This window comes from Ambystoma mexicanum, chromosome 7q (genome assembly GCF_040938575.1).
Source record: "Ambystoma mexicanum isolate Mex_15411 chromosome 7q, UKY_AmexF1_1, whole genome shotgun sequence".
In the NCBI taxonomy this organism is placed as follows: domain Eukaryota; kingdom Metazoa; phylum Chordata; class Amphibia; order Caudata; family Ambystomatidae; genus Ambystoma; species Ambystoma mexicanum.
The window spans coordinates 796,541,647-796,559,788 of NC_090941.1; the positions used below are offsets into that span (position 1 = coordinate 796,541,647).

General features: G+C 43.2%; 1 protein-coding gene across 2 annotated transcripts in view; it reads left to right on the top strand.

Annotated features, from left to right (window-relative positions):
* The window catches only part of LOC138528550 (matrix metalloproteinase-20-like), a 123,669-nt gene that overhangs the window by 75,599 nt on the left and 29,928 nt on the right, over positions 1 to 18,142 (top strand). For both annotated transcript variants that reach the window (XM_069640312.1, XM_069640313.1), the window contains one exon: positions 11,004 to 11,137. In XM_069640312.1, the coding sequence (XP_069496413.1) occupies positions 11,004 to 11,137 (134 nt within the window). The remainder of the gene's footprint in view (positions 1 to 11,003; positions 11,138 to 18,142) is intronic.

Here is an 18,142-nt window from a genome sequence, read left to right on the forward strand (position 1 = left end):
TGCAAAGGTTTGTTTCCATGGCTGGTATGGGTCTGCATGTGGCTGTGTTACGTAAATTTCGTGCATTCTCGTGACACGCAGATTTTCTTATGTGCGATGGGCCGTGCAGTGTCGTTTTCGGCGCAGAAGCTCTGCAGGATATATGCGCATTGTTCCATGACTCGGCCTCAAAATGTTTTAAATGTATTGAATGATTATGTGACGTATGAGTATTTGAACACACTGGCCAATAAGCAGCAATGTTGTCATAGAAATGAGAATTCTGACAGAGGTGGGCTTATACATACAACATCTATTTATTTGACATTATGGAGATTGAATGTGTGTGTACCACCTCCTAGCAAGATTGTCAAATGCAGGTCAATTCCAATTGTGTAAACAAATCATCATAATTTGCGTATCTGATTGTGGTGACTTCCACTGCATAAAATAGGAGCACCACCTTCGATTATTTTATTCATGTTAATTTGAGTTTTGGTCATACTGTTTGTCTTATGTCCCATAATTGTGGGGTTGGAGCAGATGAGGAGCAGGTGCAAGTGGATCTAGGTCATCTGGCATAAGCCCTGCCAACCTGGTGCCTTCCTGCCTGCCACTCTTTTTCACCACTTAGCAAGCCCCGCCCACCTGGTGCCTTCCTGCTTGCCGCTCTTATTCACCACTTAGCAAGCCCTGTACACCTGGTGACTTCCTGCCTGCCGCTATTTTTCACCACTTAGCAAGCCCCGCCCACCTGGTGCCTTCCCGCTTGCTGCTCTTTTTCACCACTTAGCATGCCCCGCCCACCTGGTGCCTCCCTGCTTGCCGCTCTTTTTCACCACTTAGCAAGCCCCGCCCACCTGGTGCCTTCCTGCCTGCCGTTCTTTTCACCGCTTAGCAAGCCCTTCTCTCCTGGTGCCTTCCTGCTTGCCGCTCTTTTTCACCACTTTGTAAAAGCAAAAGGAAATATCGTGGCTGAGTACCCCAAAAGGAAATACACCAAACACGGGCTTATAAAGATACAGAGATCTTTATTCTATAACTGTAAAGTTTACAAAGAAACTGTCAACTTCCTTTTCTTGTTGAGGCTGAGTGTCCCACTTTCCCTCCTCCACCTCCTCACCTGAGTAAACCGTGTCCTCTTCCACAGGGCTCAAGGATCGGTGGGATCTGTAGTCCTTCTCCTTTTTGCTTTGAAGTTTGGGTCTCGCACGAGAGGAAGCCACAGTGAAGGCTACTAGGGAGCACTTCCCTGAGGACCCCCCTCCCGGGAGGGACAAATAAGGGGAAAAAGCCAAACGTGGCAAAAAACCCTTCTGAATTGAGGGCAGCTGGACTCGAAGGTGCAGGATTCAAGTGGAAGGAAGTATTCGTCCAAATGTAGAAACTGGAATCTTTAATAATTGGAATAGAGTTTGGATAACACTGAAAGCCCAAAGCGTCAGGCAGCAGAACAGAAAGTGAAGGGAAACTAACTGAAGGGAAAATAGGAGGTGGCGAGGCCGCTAGGAAAGTAACCCGTATCGTGGCCCACGCACTGGAAAGTGGCATGAACAGAAAGGAGGACAGGCAGAGAGAAGTGAAGAAGAGTAAGTAAACAAAGAAAAGAAACCGGAAGAGTCCGGGACACCAAAGCGTAGCGCAACAACAGCAGCAAAAGAAAACACAGCTGACCGAAAGGTTGCAACGCGCAGATGTCAGGAGGAGACGTGCCTAAATAGGTCTACGTGCATGCGACGTAAAAGAACTAGACCGCTGCATGCACGTAGTTGAAGGCGTGCTGGAAATCAGGAAGTGCGGTTGTGAATCCAACGGGGTCATAGACGCCAGTATCTGAGACGTCGCATGACAGAAACAAAGTATCAGATAGCTATCTGGCCCTCAGTACATCACAGCGAATACCAGCCGTTTCGGTGTGAGAAGTGAGAAGTACTGGACGTCTAAACATTTACACTTTTTATACAGTTCTGATCGTAATGTCCAACCCCTCTACAGGTTAATAATACTCGGTCTAGGGTTCGTGCCGAGTTCACTTCTAGTTTGTGGAACTATATGCATGTGGACTATTTTCAGTTTGTACATCAACAAGTCACAATGGCAACAGTGTATCTTCGGATTTAACATTAAGCCTTAGTACATGTCCTATACAATGTAGTTCAGCAAGTCTCCACATTCAGTATTTAGACAGCATTGCATTTGATGTATGTCCGCGGATCAGACTTATTGGCGCAGGTAATCCTCTCTCTGCAAGTCAGACATGGGACAATGTCGCTTTACTCGACCCAAATATTCGGCCAACGGACAGTTTAGGCATTAACTTGTGTACAAAGGTCAGGACGGCTCAGTTATAAGCGGGAAACACTGTCCACCATTTTAGAATACAGAATTACTTTGGAATGGAAATCAAAATGGCGGATGGACTTAAAATGGCAGCTAAGTCGATGTAAGATCGGAACTTTGCAACGCGTATTTCTTCGCAGAGCGACTGGACTTAGGCCAATATATACAATAAAGGAGGCACAATATGATGTCCCGTTTAACAAACCTTCCTTTTGGCCTAAGCTAAGCGCTAAACTACTTCTAGTCACTTTACGAGTAACTCCACTTCTCAATGTCCATACATCCTGAATCACTATCGGAGATATCAATTGCCATGAGGTCAGATACTGAGATTTCCTTCAGCACTAATTCATTGGATATTTTCTCTGGGGCGTATACCTTGTGCCCCAATGTACCCAACATCCTCCTAACATCGAACACATACACATACCAGGAAGACATTGTATACAACAGCAGAAAAAAAACATAATACCTAAAATAACCAGCAAGACCAAAAGTAGCTTCCATCCCCAAGATCGTAGGAGGTCCCAGAACCAAGCACCAAGCACTAAGATCCCAGTTTCCCTCGGGAACATGCCCTTCTGAACTGAGAACATGCAGATTTTGAATCGCTCTAAAGATAGTTGGGGAGGAATCTGGCAGGAAAACACAGCAAGCGGACCCCACTAATTTACATACCCCACCACGTTCAGCCAGAATGACATCTAATGCCATCCGGTTCTGAAGTGCCACTAACCTTATTGCTTTCTGTTGTAACGTCATATTATAGAGTATGTCAGTGGTCCTGTTGATGGTCCTCTCCAGTAGTCTTGCTAATCTCCTGATATCTTCTGAGTTCAATATTTTTCCCCAGATTGGCACAAAGGATTTAGCTACATCGCCCAGAACTTGTGCTGAGGTATCGCCATTCTCGTCCCGCCATGGACGAGCCTTTGAAATTTCTACAGTTCTAGCAATGAATACCCCGGGTAACAGAATTCCTAAATAACAGGTTCCCTGCCAATCCCTGGGTAACCATGGAAATGCTACATTACCGCAAACAAAGAAGACAGGTTCGCCTACATACAAAGGTTTGTCCTCACTAGTTAAATTTGCAACGTTGGCGCAACCCTTAAAACCATCCATTCACTGAGTACCATTCCTCTGTATGCAGAAAGAAACTGAATCGGGGCTGTGGTTGACAGTGTAAGAAGGAGGCGTGGCATCCCTATTGCCTATCGGAGCCATCTTGAAAGAGATCAAGGATTGAAAAGGACGGGACAGTCTGTCAGAAGGCCTAATAGAAGAAACATTAGTCTTGCTCCTATTTGCAAAGAGTGAGCATCCCAGGGGCGTTAGAACACATTTCTCAAAATCATGCAAGTTAGTTCCATCAAAGTTCCCTGAGACGCTATCGTTCCATCGGTCAAAGAATAGTGCTCTGAGAGAAGCATATAAAGCAGTTGTCAAAGGTAAAGGATGAATATACCAACCCAGCCTCTTATCCCCGTGTTGTGGTAAATGCAAACAGACCCAACAATTGGGCTTGTTAAAAATGGCATGTGTAGCATTCATAATGAGTAATAGAGTGTTATTGTGGTAACTCTGTCTGTGCTGAGAGTCTCTAAGAGATAAAGTTTGCAGATGCACGAAAGGAGTAGAAACACTGGGTACATTTTCAGTGGGTAACACATTTTCAAGCAGATGTACTTCTTAAATAGACCCAAAGAAATAGGTACCGGCTCAGAAACCAGACAGACAACTGGTGTGCCAGAAAGCCCTACAGAAACATTGGTTTGCCCTGATAGTGGAATGTTTGGAACCCGTGAATGGTCAATGGAACACTTCTGTGCCCCTGTATCTATCAAGAATAGATGCTTCCTATTTTCCACTATCATCTCAACGTAGGGACCTTTCTGATTAACGGGAATAGGCGTTGGTTCCAAACCCTGCTTCAGGCAATCCTAGCAAAACAGAATCTCGTCGAAAGGAAGTTCTTCAGAGAGGTAAGCGGCAGAAGGATGATCAAAAATGTTTCTATTATCCACACTTGGTGCCTGATTGTCCTGTTTATTTATTTATTTTTTATTTTTGTTTTACATTTATAAAGCGCTCACACAGCCCGCAGGCATCGAGGCGCTGTTACAGGAATAGTTTGTTTTTCTTAGTTGCGTAATTGTGTTTTTTTTTTTTTTTTTGTCTTAGTTACGTATTTATAACGCGCTTAAACACCAAGAGGTTTAAGCGCGGACCCGGGGATCGAACCTGTTGTTGCTTCGTGTCGTCTTGCTTCCAAGCACGCTGCCAAGCACGCTGCCGCTGAGCTATCCTCCCGGGGTGAAAAAAGTTGCTGTGAATCTTGTGAAAACTGATTTCTACCAGGACCCCCTGCCCCTGGGCGGCCCCTGGATCGTCTACCCATATTCCCAAATGCGCTATTCGACCTCTGATGGAGGATCAGGCATTGTGCACGCCAATGACCCTCCTGTCTACAATAAGCACACTGGTTTATGTTTACAGGACCCAATGGCGCATTTCCCTATAGAACATACTGACCCCTAAATTGCGAATTACCCCCTGTAGGGCCTCTAACAATTTGCTGCAATAATACTTTTATCTTTAAGTCACCTTTTCTCGTTTCAACTCTTTCCTTTTCGTTATTGACTCGATTCTCATAGTACTTAGCCATATGCAGTACTTCTGACTGAGACTTTGCTTGCTAAGCGCTCTCTGAGGACATCATTTGTGACTGAATGTCAGGCAGCAATCCACGCACAAATTTGTCCACAAATAGTCGTTACCAGACTCTGTGCTTAAGTCTTGCCCACTGTAATCTGAAAATACTTGTTCGAACCGATTAAAGAACTCGGTAGCAGCCTCAGACTTTCCTTGGACACAGGCCGTAAGCTTGTCCCAAATAATCCTTCTTTCAGGAATTATAGCTTTCAATTTTGTAACTGTTCTATCAGGCAAAGTTAGTCTTACCTGTGGTGGTCTCTCACCAGCTGGCCTTTTTCTATCGAGTCTAGCCATATTATCCCATGTATCTCCTAACCCTGGTACATCATCTACAGTCCTAATCTGCTTCCATAAATCAATAGGCAGGAGTACGGGAAATAACAAATTAATATCAATATTAAGGTGAATACTGATAATTGCAAGACAGACTCTATTTCTTTGTAGAACCCTGTTGGATTCTTCCTAATATCGGGAATAGATTGTTTAATGGTGTTCACTTCCTGTCTCGAGAACGGGACGTGAACAAACTGTGACACATAATGTACAGAGCAGGTGCACCCGTCGCAACATTACTGGGAATTTCTAATTTTGGGACAAATGTTGGAGGAACCTCTCTCATAGGCAATTGAGAAGTAGGCAACTCTGAACGCTTACTGAGCACCACAGCTAGATCGAGCGCTAAAGCAGCTGAAGAAGTGTCAAACGAAAAAGCCCTCTTATCAATACTCAATAACTCTGCGGGACAACAAATCTTTCTTTTTACACATTCATCCTGCAGGTACTCTACCATTACCTGTATCACTTGCCTCTGCATTTCTGGCGTATACTGACTATACGTGTCATATACTTCAATGGGAGTTATCGACATTTCTGAGATCCACCTAATCGCAACTTTTGTACAAATTCGTGTTTCCTCATTTATCAATTTGCGACAAGGAAAGAACCGTTTCTGTAAAAATATAGCACCCAAACTATCACCATCTACATCTTCATTCCTTAACCTTTCCAACTCCATTCTTTACACAAAAACCCTCTCGACATGCTCTTGTACTTTCACCACAGTATCTCTAGAAAATTCAAAAGTATTCAGATCCCTTAACCCTTTGTCTGTTTGTTTGTTTATTTGATATAGCACGAAACCAAACCCACAGGTAGCCGGGCGCAAACATTACAAGGATACTTGAGAACTTAGTTACAGTGAACACACAAAAATAGGCAATAGGGACGGTTCTAAAACATTATAGTCAGCAAGTGCTTATACAATTAATGCAGGTGTAGGAAGCAAAGGAAATAGGTCATGGGTCAGTTCAATAACGCTACAGTCTGAGTAAAGTTGTGCAGTTGAATGCCAGGTGGCGGGAATCATGAGGGAGCTAAGAAGTAGGAGTAGTAGTCAACCAGAGTTAGTGTTCCCACTGGGGCCCAGTGAAGTGGCTAGGTACTAGCAGTGGAGGTTGGGGTCTCCGGGGTTCCAAGGGGACAGGTTAGCATAGTTGGCATAAGGGCATGGTCAGGAGGGGGATCTATATAATTTACCCTGTTCCACATTACACATAAATGAATTCCTAATCCTTCAATAAAACCGTTTTTCTCAGGAAAATTGTCCAAATTACAGAGTGTGGCAAGAACATCAGATTGTTCACCCCTCTCCATGCAATGCTTAGCCCATGCAGTCAATTCATGCTTTCTCTCTGTAGACACTGTATTACGAGTTACAACCCTCGATTCCCGATCCCCGATCTACTACAAGCGGTGTAGAACCACTTAGAAGAGGGAGAGTAGGCAAATTTTGTATATTCGGAAACAGAGGTACTATCACTGGCGTGGCAGGCAAACCCACCGGACCCATAACAGTAGACAAAGGTGGAGGAGCAGGTGTAGGAGCGACGACAAGAGGAGGAACAACAGCCGGAGGAAGAGGAACATTAAGAGGAGCAATAGGAGGAGCAGGAAGATCCAGAGGAGCTAGGGGAGGAGGAATAACAGCAGGAAGATGCAAAACAGCCAGGAAGAGGAACATGCAGAGGTGGCGCAGTAGCACCCAGGCCTTTGTTCATTTAAAATTTTGTCAATAAGCTCATTGGATATATGAAAGTCTTTAGAAGGATACATTTTCTGGATACCAAGTGAAAAAGCCCTATCCATATTCCTAACTGACTCAGACTGTTTATTCTGGTCATATAACAATGCTTTTTTGGTGTTTGTCAAATGACGGCACGCATGCTTTTCTCTACTCTTAAGCTGCTGCATAGCTTCTTTCTTCCAATTCTGTAATACATCGAATGCTGCAGGTCTAGCCTTTTTCTTCAATAATATGGATTCTAAATATTCAATACGAGGAATTTCAAAACTACCATTGATTGGCCACTGAAGTTTGGAAGCATGTCTAGTTTGTCTGTGCCAAATATCATTAAATACTATACTACCAATGCCGTGCTTACAGTACATAGTACACGCCGGCGACCCCTCTATTGGTGCCGGTTGGCCAAATTCCAAAGATCGTCTGTCACTGCGGAATAACGCCCTGAAGCAGGCAGACAATTTCCCAGGCATATCAGAATACTGGTGTTACCTGGTCAATAATTGCACTTGCAAGTGTAGTGCGTCAAAACTAATTATCAGGATACTTAAGAATCGGGTCACGACTCACCTGATCAAATCCTAACGAGGTCCGATCGGATTACAAAGTTCAAACTAAAGTCCCACGTGGTTGGTGATTTCGGCAAATCTGCCCGCCTCGATAAATGGACCCTTGTCAAGATGCCGACTCGGACCGTGTGCTCACCGTCCAGGGATTGGGTCGTGCAGCGCTGCTGAGATGTCGCTTCTCATCGAAGAAAGGGGCCCCCTTTTACACTGGGTCCGATCCCAGTCCGGTAGCCGCGTCAAAATTCAACGAGCTGGCATCAATCTTGAGGGTCCCTATTCGGGTGCCATCTGTAAAAGCAAAAGGAAATATCGAGGCTAAGTACCCCAAAAGGAAATACACCAAACATGGGCTTATAAAGATACACAGATCTTTATTCTATAACTGTACAGTTTACAAAGAAACAAAGTATCAGATCACTATCTGGCCCTCAGTACATCACAGCGAATACCAGCCCTTTCGGTGTGAGAAGTGAGAGGTACTGGACGTCTAAACATTTACACTTTTTATACAGTTCTGATCGTAATGTCCAAACCCTCTACAGGTTAATAATACTCGGTCTAGGGTTCGTGCCGAGTTCACTTCTAGTTTGTTCAACTATATGCATGTGGATTATTTTCAGTTTGTACATCAACAAGTCACAATGGCAACAGTGTATCTTCGGATTTAATATTAAGCCTTAGTACATGTCCTATACAATGTAGTTCAGCAAGTGTCCACGTTCAGTATTTAGACAGCATTGTATTTGATGTATGTCCGCGGATCGGACTTACTGACTCTGGTAATCCTCTGTCTATAAATCAGACATTGGACAAGGTCTCTTTACTCGACCCAAACATTCGGCCAACGGACAGTTTAGGCATTAACTTGTGTACAAAGGTCAGGACGGCTCAGTTACAAGCGGGAAACACTGTCCACCATTTTAGAACAAAGAATTACTTTGGAATGGATATCAAAATGGCGGATGGACCTAAAATGGTGGCTAAATCGATCTAAGATCCGAACTTTGCAACGCGGATCTCTTCGTAGAGCGACTGGGCTTAGGCCAATATATACAATAAAGGAGGCACAATATGATGTCCCGTTTAACAACTTAGCAAGCCCCGCCCACCTGGTGTCTTCCTGCCTGCCGCTCTTTTTCACCCCTTAGCAAGCCCCGCCCACCTGGTGGCCTCCTGCTTGCCGCTCTTTTTAACCACTTAGCAAGGCCCACCCACCTGGTGCCTTCCTGCTTGCTGCTCTTTTTCCCTACTTAAGGAGCCCTCTAGCCTCTTTTCCTTTGCAGATGGTGGGCAGGTGCAAGTGGATCTAGGTCACCTGGCCTAAGCACCACCCGCCTTCTTAGCCCTGCCTCTTCCTTCCTGCACTTAACTATTAGATCAAGGCGTCTCTCGCCTGGGGGTCCTATGGGAAGGACAGACGAAGAAAAGGGAAATTCCTGTTTGGACCTGTTTGAACCAGGAGGATCCAGGGCCCGACCCCCTGCTCAGACAGCAGGTAAGCACGCACCAACATGTGTTACTCCCTCTGTCCCACAGGCAGTCCCCACCCCCTCTGATCCCCCCATGATGTTCCCTTGTGCCCCCCCATTCTCGCACACAGGTGTTGCCTGTTTTGCTTGATTTTTCTATCCTGCTCCCCCCTCAACCCTTCAAGCCTACTTCTGCAGGAGTCTGTCCTGATAAATTCTGGTTTCACCATCACCGTCTTGTGGCCAATGCTGGATTTGACTTTTATGGACTTCATTCATTCACATTGCGTCACCCTTTCTCAACTCTCATGCTGGACTTCCTTTGCATCTTGTACAAATGTTGGCCCTGAATCATGATGTTCCCATCTTCATCTTGTATCCGGGCTTGCAACATCATGTGTTACTACTGACTTCTGCAATTGTATTCGCTCTCCCCTCTTGCTTCTGCACCCCTCTCCCTCACCTCTTGTTTTTCTCCGGCTCTACCAGAAATGTTGTCAGGCCGTGTACGGTAATCGCCTGTCTGTTTCCATTTCCTTCCCACTCTCCCCCTCCCTTCCTTATCTATGTCTTAGCTCTTGCTCTGAAATGTCGTCAGGCCAAGTACGATAGTTAATTTCACATCCTTACTGTTCATGGCCTGTAAGAATGTCATTGTATTGTCTCTTGTTCCCTCCCTTGCCTTGAAGCGCTTTGAAACACATTGTGTATAGGCGCTATATAAATAAACAATCATATCATATCATGCTCCAGGAAATTTTTAATTAGCGGTTGGTAGTTAGTGAAAAGATAAAAAGATCAACTAATACCTCTACAAGAAGACATGTTCCTATCTAGGAAGGCAGATCAGCAACACAACTATTGATTATCTCCCCTTTAGAAACAACCATCAAAAAGAACTTAGCATCTCGTCAATATTATTAAATCAAGCAGTACCAAAGAACATGTGAAAGTCTTATTCATGTCCTCGCCAGATATTTTTTTTTCTCCACCACACACGCTGATATAACATTTACGAACATCCTTCCGGCTTTTCTATTGCACTGGGGGCCAAGGAGTGGGGAAAAACATCCAGGTAGTGTTAGTTTACAAGGTCACGAGGTCACCATTTCACTGTGTGGCACCACATGTTAAAACCACACTGAAGAACAGTGCAGGTTCAACAGACAGCCTCTCATCATGTGGTATCACATTAGCTTCATATCCCGGAGTATTTGTATGGCTGCATTTTTGTGATGCGCCTAAGGAAGTCTTGGCTTATTTTTTATTGTTTTGACCATCTTTCTCGTCTATCAGATATTGCCCGCTTAAACCACTCTTGCTCGCCAGGGATTCCTTCGGGTTGAACCTGATCTGTGTTACTTGTTATGGATGGACTGGGGTCTATTATAATTTCGAAAGAATGCGTTAACTTTGACAAAATTGTTTGAAATGTAGGTTTTTGTATTTTAAAAATGTTTCAGGATTTTAATGATGGTGGATTTTCTTTTTGTTTTGAATGTGTTGATGTGTAATTATGTTAATTGCTGTTGTTTTTATGGGAACTTCCTGTATTCCCGAAACAAACCTTTCTGCTACTTATATATAATATCAGGCTTTTAAAAGTGCCAGAATCCTCCTCCTTCTAAGCGTTGCAATACCATGAGGTAATATTACCAATGTAATTACACTCAAATTAATGAAACTGGATGGATGACGGGCAGATTTGGCCTTTGAGGCTAAATGCAGATTTCTGAGGCTAGTGTTGAATTTGCCAAGAAATCTTATCAGTAGGGGGAGAACACGATTTAAAAAAGAATAATTTGATAAGTCTAGTAAATTTGTTTTGATACTTTCCTTGTTTTTCAGAAATATGTGGATTAGGCCTCTGGTGCTGGGAAGTATTCAGGAAGGCGTTATAAAAGATTTTCTGCCACAAGTCAAGTCAGGCATTGATGCTGCCTATGAAGTCCCTTCAAAGAAATCATTATATCTTTTCAAAGGTAACTCAGAACCAGATATCTAAGGGGCTGGGGGAATAACATGTTGAAAGTCATCTAAACCGGTTGCTTTCCCTTGCCCCTCTCCTGCCATGACTGATTCCCACTGGCTCCAGATGTAGTTAAGTGAGGTAACTAGATTCAGCTATACGATTAACACTGTAACAACACAAAGTACTGTGTATGTGATAAGAAAACACAATTATCATAAGCTTTTCTGATTATGTGAAGTTGTGTGAAACTATTTGTGAGTGATGCTTTGCAACATCTCTCAGAACCTTGCACTTGGGAAATGACAGAAGTTGTAATTGCCAGCTACGTTCAATAAATGTATATTTGTATATATATTTATTAAAGAAAATGGCGAGTGTTTCAAACTAAAGCAGTGTCCAATAGGAAAATAACAGGCAGCGAGCAGTGCCACGAAGGATGGTGCTTCACAAAGGGTCAATTGAAATATGATAGGGTTATTGATGCAGTGCAGGAAACACAATAGATTATGTGCACACTGTACAGACACTGATATGTGCAGATAAGTAAAGTGCAGTAGTGCGATACAGATATGAAATGGTGATAGGAAAAGGTAATACGTTCCGTGCAGGTTACCGGAGCTCCTTCATTGGATAGGAAGAGTATTCAGATACAGTTACTGTCACTTGGTCTGGTGGTTCATCTGTGTCAGTTGTCAGTGTTAACCTGCAGTCTCCATTGGGAATTTGGATCATTTACTGTGGGTGGTAGTTCCGCCTATGGTAAATCATCCACTTTTCAGAAGCAACGCGGATGAAAAACCTCTGTCAAAGGCTTGAGGTTTATCTTCCACTTTACTTCCAGTGTCTGAATCCAGTAGTGTGGTAAAGTAACAGTAAAGTGGTGGGAAGTCTGTTACTGCCACTTTACCACCCTCTTTTCACTGCACAACCTCATAGACAATTCAGCCATGCTTGTAGAAGTGAGCTGCCAAGTAGATATATTGACGTTTTTCTGAAGAAATTCGCTATTATTGTGCTCACTGCAATTGTTTAGTACTTTTGTTTTAAATGATGTTTAAGATTGGCATGTTGCTGGACTGAACATGGTAATTATTAATATATTAGCGATAACACTGAGTACATTTTGACTGTAAACGATTGTAAACGAAAGACCTTTGTTATGGAAAGGGCAGTATGGGGACCACTGGCAGATTTTTGGAAATTTCTGCCATATGTACTATACCTTTGAATGGTAAAAGTTATCATTTTCGTCAATGGAGAAACCAGCTGTGCCAAATCGATGCTGGTAGAATTATTTTTCTAAACAATTACCACTGGCTGTAACTACGTTACCAACCAAAGTGATATGTATTTGAAAAATTGCCAGCATCACCTCCCAGTGGAGTTTTTTGACAAACTAGAAATGTATACCTGTAAATATTTCTTTTATGTATGTATGTAGATAGGTAGTTAGGTAGGTAGATAGGTAGGTAGGTGTGGGGTTGTATAAAGCATTCACGAGATGAGAATCTTTGGAGCACTGCAGATAGGCACATCCAGAGAGTTACAAGGAACGTGCAGGAGCAGCAGATCTTGCTAGTGTTGGTAGGGAGAGAAGGGAAGGCTGGGCAGCTCCAGAGGTGTAAAAGTAATGGTGAGTGGAATTATCAGTGATCAATGAGATGTTCTTTAAAGAGTAGGTAGTGTGGGATGTATTAACCCACTTATGATCTGCCCTGCGGCATCCCTGTGTGCTGATGGTGCCAGAATGATCAAAATGGCCGCAAAACCCCTATGCGTGCCAAAACCTATGGAAATCGCACTTTGTAACACGAAAAGATGGCTGCCAAATCTACCATGCATGTTGTCAGTGGTGGAACAGACAGCGCACTCTTGAAACATGTCACTAGGCTGCCCAACAAGTAAAAATGGAGACTGCATGAAAAGCAGTGCTTTGCTGAATGAAATCCAGAATCTTGCCTTAAATCCTTTTTCTTGGTTGCTGAAACTACAGAACGCCGGTCCAAAACACCATAAAACATCCAATATTATTGCTGGGTGTTACAAGTCACTTCATTCAAGAAATCATTATGAACATACACGGTCCAGAAAAGCTGGATTTGTCATCAAAACATTCACAGCAGAAATGTGCCTGCCTGTGAAATCTGTCAAAATCTGGGCACAGTACCAGCGGCAGCCTGTGGACAGCTGTCAGTAGCTTGCATCAGAAGATTTAAACTTGTGCAACTGAAATCAAATGTCTGAAAACTAAGTGATCTGTTATTAATAGTAACCTAGGTTCTAACTATTCAAACCCCATGGTTTATAAGCTGGAATAAGTGTTCTAGCTGTTTGTTTTAAGCCAAGAATTTCTTTTTAACAAAATGACATTGAATTTAAGCCTGACTCCAAGCCAAACCAGTATAACAACTTCCCCCCACAAAGGCCAGGCCTATCTCTTCACCAGGAACTCACACCTATGTGATGGTTAAGGGGTGGGAGGAGAACCTGGGCTGCAGCAGAAGAGGACAATGGACTTCCTCTGGCTGAAAGGATATGCAGAGTGTGAAGAGTCATAAACGGTCTCTCCCAGAAGGAAGGGGCAGAGATTGCTTCTGAGCTGCTAGAAGGAGAAGGAGGCAGGGACAGACAACCATTTGTTGATTCACAAGGACAAAAAGTACATTTTTAAAAAGACTGATAATGTACTGTGTAAAATTGTGAAAAATATGTACACCCTGGACTTGTAAACCTAATTTTTGGCTGCACATTTTAAGAGGCGCCAGAACTCTGTGCTATGTTCTGGGAAGTAACAGGGGAAATTATAGTTTTGCAGCAAATGTATTTATGTCAAAAGCAACTTCACACACTTATGCCCCTATACAATGTGCACAGTTGTGGACATTTTCGCCGAAATTGGACCATGTGTTCCAGACAAAAAGGACGGAATTCTGTCAAAAGCAGACCCAAGATCCTACAGCGACGGGGCTTGGAAGAGTATCTGCTCCACAAAATATGTGATCTATTTATGTTATTGTTAGAAAGATTGCACACTTGTAAATATGTATCGTACAAAAAGTAGATTTTATGTTCAAAAGCCAAGGGGAGGATTCTCTGACTCATAAACCCACATCATCATGGTGACACCCTGTTTTCTCCTCCAATCAAGGGAGAGAGGAGTCTCTAGCCAATAGCCTGTAAAGGGGGTGCACTTAGGATAAGCCAGCATACACACCCCCTTTACATATGCATAAATAGAGAAAGCTGAGGACTTAGAAAAAAACACACACAGATTCACCCACTATCCTGATCCTGGTGAAGCACCCTGAAACAGAACCATCCATATTCCTTGCTCCAAACTTCAGAAACTTGGCAAGCAGAACGGCCCATTCCATTAGTTGAACTAAAGAAACAGCCGGGCTGTGCTGTACTGCTTTCCTGCTAATTAATTATTACCAGAATCAAAAGACCCAATCCAGTTGTGCCCTGATGTGGCATGCTGTGACCAGATAGCTGTGACCAGAGCCATTGCAGACCCAGTCCAGTCCCGTGTGCCCACCAGCCTGTCCCGTCCGGTGTGCCCAGCAGAATTTCTGAGCAGAATCTCTGATCTTGACAGACCAGAATTCCTCACGGTTCTGTTCAAACATATATTGGGCCTGATCACGACTTTGGTGGTAACTCTTAAATCTGGCGGTAGCGCTATTACCGCTGGATTTAAGGGTCTGGAAATCAGGACTTCGCCGGATTTCGCCCCAGCTCTGAGCTGGGGGGAAACCTGCCGAAAATTTGCGCTATTAAAAATCCACCGGCGGTAAGAGCGCGAAAATTCCCCATTGAGCCCAATGGGGAATGGGGCATTCCCGAATGGGCTCAATGGGGAATGGGGATTAATATTACCGCCAAACTCGTGATCTGGCGCTATTAGTGCCGGGGAGTTCAGCGGTAGGGCTAATACAGCCGTCGGTAATACCGACGGCGTTACTGCCAAGGTCGTGATCAGGCCAATAGTGAGTATCCATAGAATATGACTGTGTCACTAGCATATGTACTATCCATAGTCCAATCCCTATCTAAATCCATCCGATCTCATATTTAGAACTGCATTGTAAGAAATATTTTTTAATTGCCTGAACTCTCTATATTATCCTTACTATCTCCTTCGGTACTAGTATTGTTAAATATCTTTGCGCTCATACATTTCATCTGAAGAAGGCAAACTCCTCGGCAGGCAGTCGCCCGGATCCAGTGGCGCCCTGGTCCAGTGGCTGTGCTTCCATGTGGTATTTGCTTTTTCATAGTCATCCGCTAGTGTAAAGAAATCCTGTTTGTCTTTTGAAAGCGCATCCCTGTTTTCCCATTCTTGCGACCTATCTCAGAAAAACAACCTCCACTAAAACGTCCATAACTTCCTCAAATTTTATGCTAGAAACTGAAAAGTTTGCCGCAAATTTTCATTTTGGCAAAACATTACACGTGTAAAACAGATTTTGATTGCACCCGACCTCAATTTTAAGTTTGCACATTGCTTATTAGTGTCAAACCATTGCTAGTGTTTGTCTGCGTCTATATAAAGCAGCTCCCATTAGAATTTAAACAATTTCAGCAATTTAATCCATATTTAGTGTTTTACCCAATCCATTCCGAGATAAGTTTAAAAACCATTTTGACAGTTTGCCAATCAATTCTGTTTCTCTCTTGTGTTTGCTGGGTTTGGGGGAATTGGGATTTACATTTTGTTTGAATTCTGCATTCCTGAATACCTGCTCTGTCTCTCCTCCTATCTCTTTACACTGCATATTGGGGGGTTGAGGGGTTGGCAGGGGGAAATAGTAACCATACTGCTATTTGATCTGAACTCACACAAAGGTATTTCTGTGCTGAATTGTTTTTGCTCATTAATACTCCTTGTGATTAAAGAGGTTGCCTAGTGTTACATCACCCCATTGATGATTATTGTATAACCATTAAACATAGTGTGATTATATTGTGAACTACATAAATAAATATTTTAACTTTGCAAGCCAGCCTGATTCCTGGTTAAGTGTGACCGGGGGGTTCCAAGAGAGGGCGTGATATAAGTGGTACATCGTTCAGAATAAAATAACTTTTAGACACAAACAAATAAGGATTTCAGTTGTGCATTACACGCTAGGCTTTGACTTAGGTGAAGTGCCGGATTGAATTCACTTACAGTAGGGTCTTTAGATCCTTCCTGAAGTGTAGGATGGAGAGGGGAGCCTTTGTGTGTTGTTTACTTATTCCAGAGACAGAGAGTGTAGCAGAAAAGGGATAATGCAATGCTTTGTTTCCAGTGTGTTTCCAGTGTGGCAACATTGTTGCTTCTGATAGCACATTGTCCTCTGGAAATAGTGTCGCTCAGCCAGGCAAAGTAGTGCTTGTTTGGGACTGCTTTGTAGATGATGCAGGCTGTCTGTCTTGAACATGATGAGTGCTTTCAGTGGTAGGCAGTGCCTGTGTTGGAGTTTGGGGGATTTCATCAAATACATTTTCTTAGTCATGTGATAAGGTGTGCTGCATGTGGAAGCTTGGAGACCTGCAAGTTGAGTACTGTCCCTGTATGGGTGGTAGATGACCAGGGATTGGATAGTTATTTTGAAACATGTGGCAGGGATGAAGGGTTTTACTTTGTGGAGCAGCACTTGATGGTACCATTGTCACCTGGTATTTTGGTGATATGCGTTTTGCAAGTGATTCACAGTTTATTTTACAGCTGAGAGATTTTGTACTGGGTGAACGTCAGGTGTTTTATTTATTTTATTTATTGATTTGAAATTTATAAGGTGCTTATACAACAAGACAGTTTTTCAAAGTGCCATAAGGCACAAGGCAAGGGAACAAGGGAGAAAAATAAACAATAAAAATAACAATGAATACATAGAAAGAAAGAGCAGTCCTACTAGGACTTGTGATATTTGGAGCATGTAAGTGCAGTGAAAACAAAAAAAGGTCAATTGAGCATCATTTCCATCATTCAATTCAGAACATGGGCATGCTGGAGAATTAATTCCATCATTCAATTCAAAACATGGGCATGCTGGAGAATGAATCTGGGTTTTGGCAGGTTAAGCTTCACATACACTCATGACATCCAGGCTTGGGTGATAGAGAGAATATGCCTGAGTCTTTGATTGTCATTGATCCAATTAATCTTTAGGTGAAGCTAAAGTTTCAACTTCATATTTGTGTATCTTTATGTGGATGTTGACCAGGATATCCCCAAAGGTTCCTTGAAGTGGTTGAAGTTGACAAGCAACATATTATAACCTTGAAGAACTCTGCAGTAGTACTGTATAGTTATGGGATGTATTTGGACCTATTTGAATGGATTGGTACCTGTTCAAGATGTAGGAGACCAACTACTTCACAAATGTACTGTCAAAACCCACGTGAGTCGTGAGGATATTTGGGAGGGATTGCTCAATGGTATACAAGGCAACAGAGAAATTCAGTAATACAAGCAGGCATTGGTTCCTCTTTGTCCAGCATGTTGAGGGCATCATTGATAACTTGGATTTTGGCAGACTCTGTGCTTCTTCATGATTAGAATCTGGATTGATTGTCCCAAATAACTGCTATGAGAGAGTAGATGCATGATGTGGTAATAGTTGGTCAGGTGATCCAGGAAATATGGGGGTTTCTTTAGTAGGGGAGGATCTGTCTCATTATCAGTGCGTCTGAGAGGCTCCTTGCCCCAGGGATGCTTAAATGATATTGAGGAGTGGTGTGAGTGCTTCTGCAGTGATGGCCCCTAGAGGAAAGGAGTTTGCCAATGTGTAAATTGTGGGTTTGAGGGCTGAACAGATGTTCATCAGGTCTTCTGAAGTTATTGTCCTGAGATTGGTTCATCTTGGTATGTTGCAGATTGGTTTGGGTGGGACATCTATGGTGTGCTGCAGGTGTCTGTCATGCATTGCCTTGTCTTGTCTATCTTATTTGTACAGAAGTAGTGGATGGCTTTGCATTTTCTGTGGATTGTAGTATTGCACGGTCTGGTAGCGGACTGATGCAATTT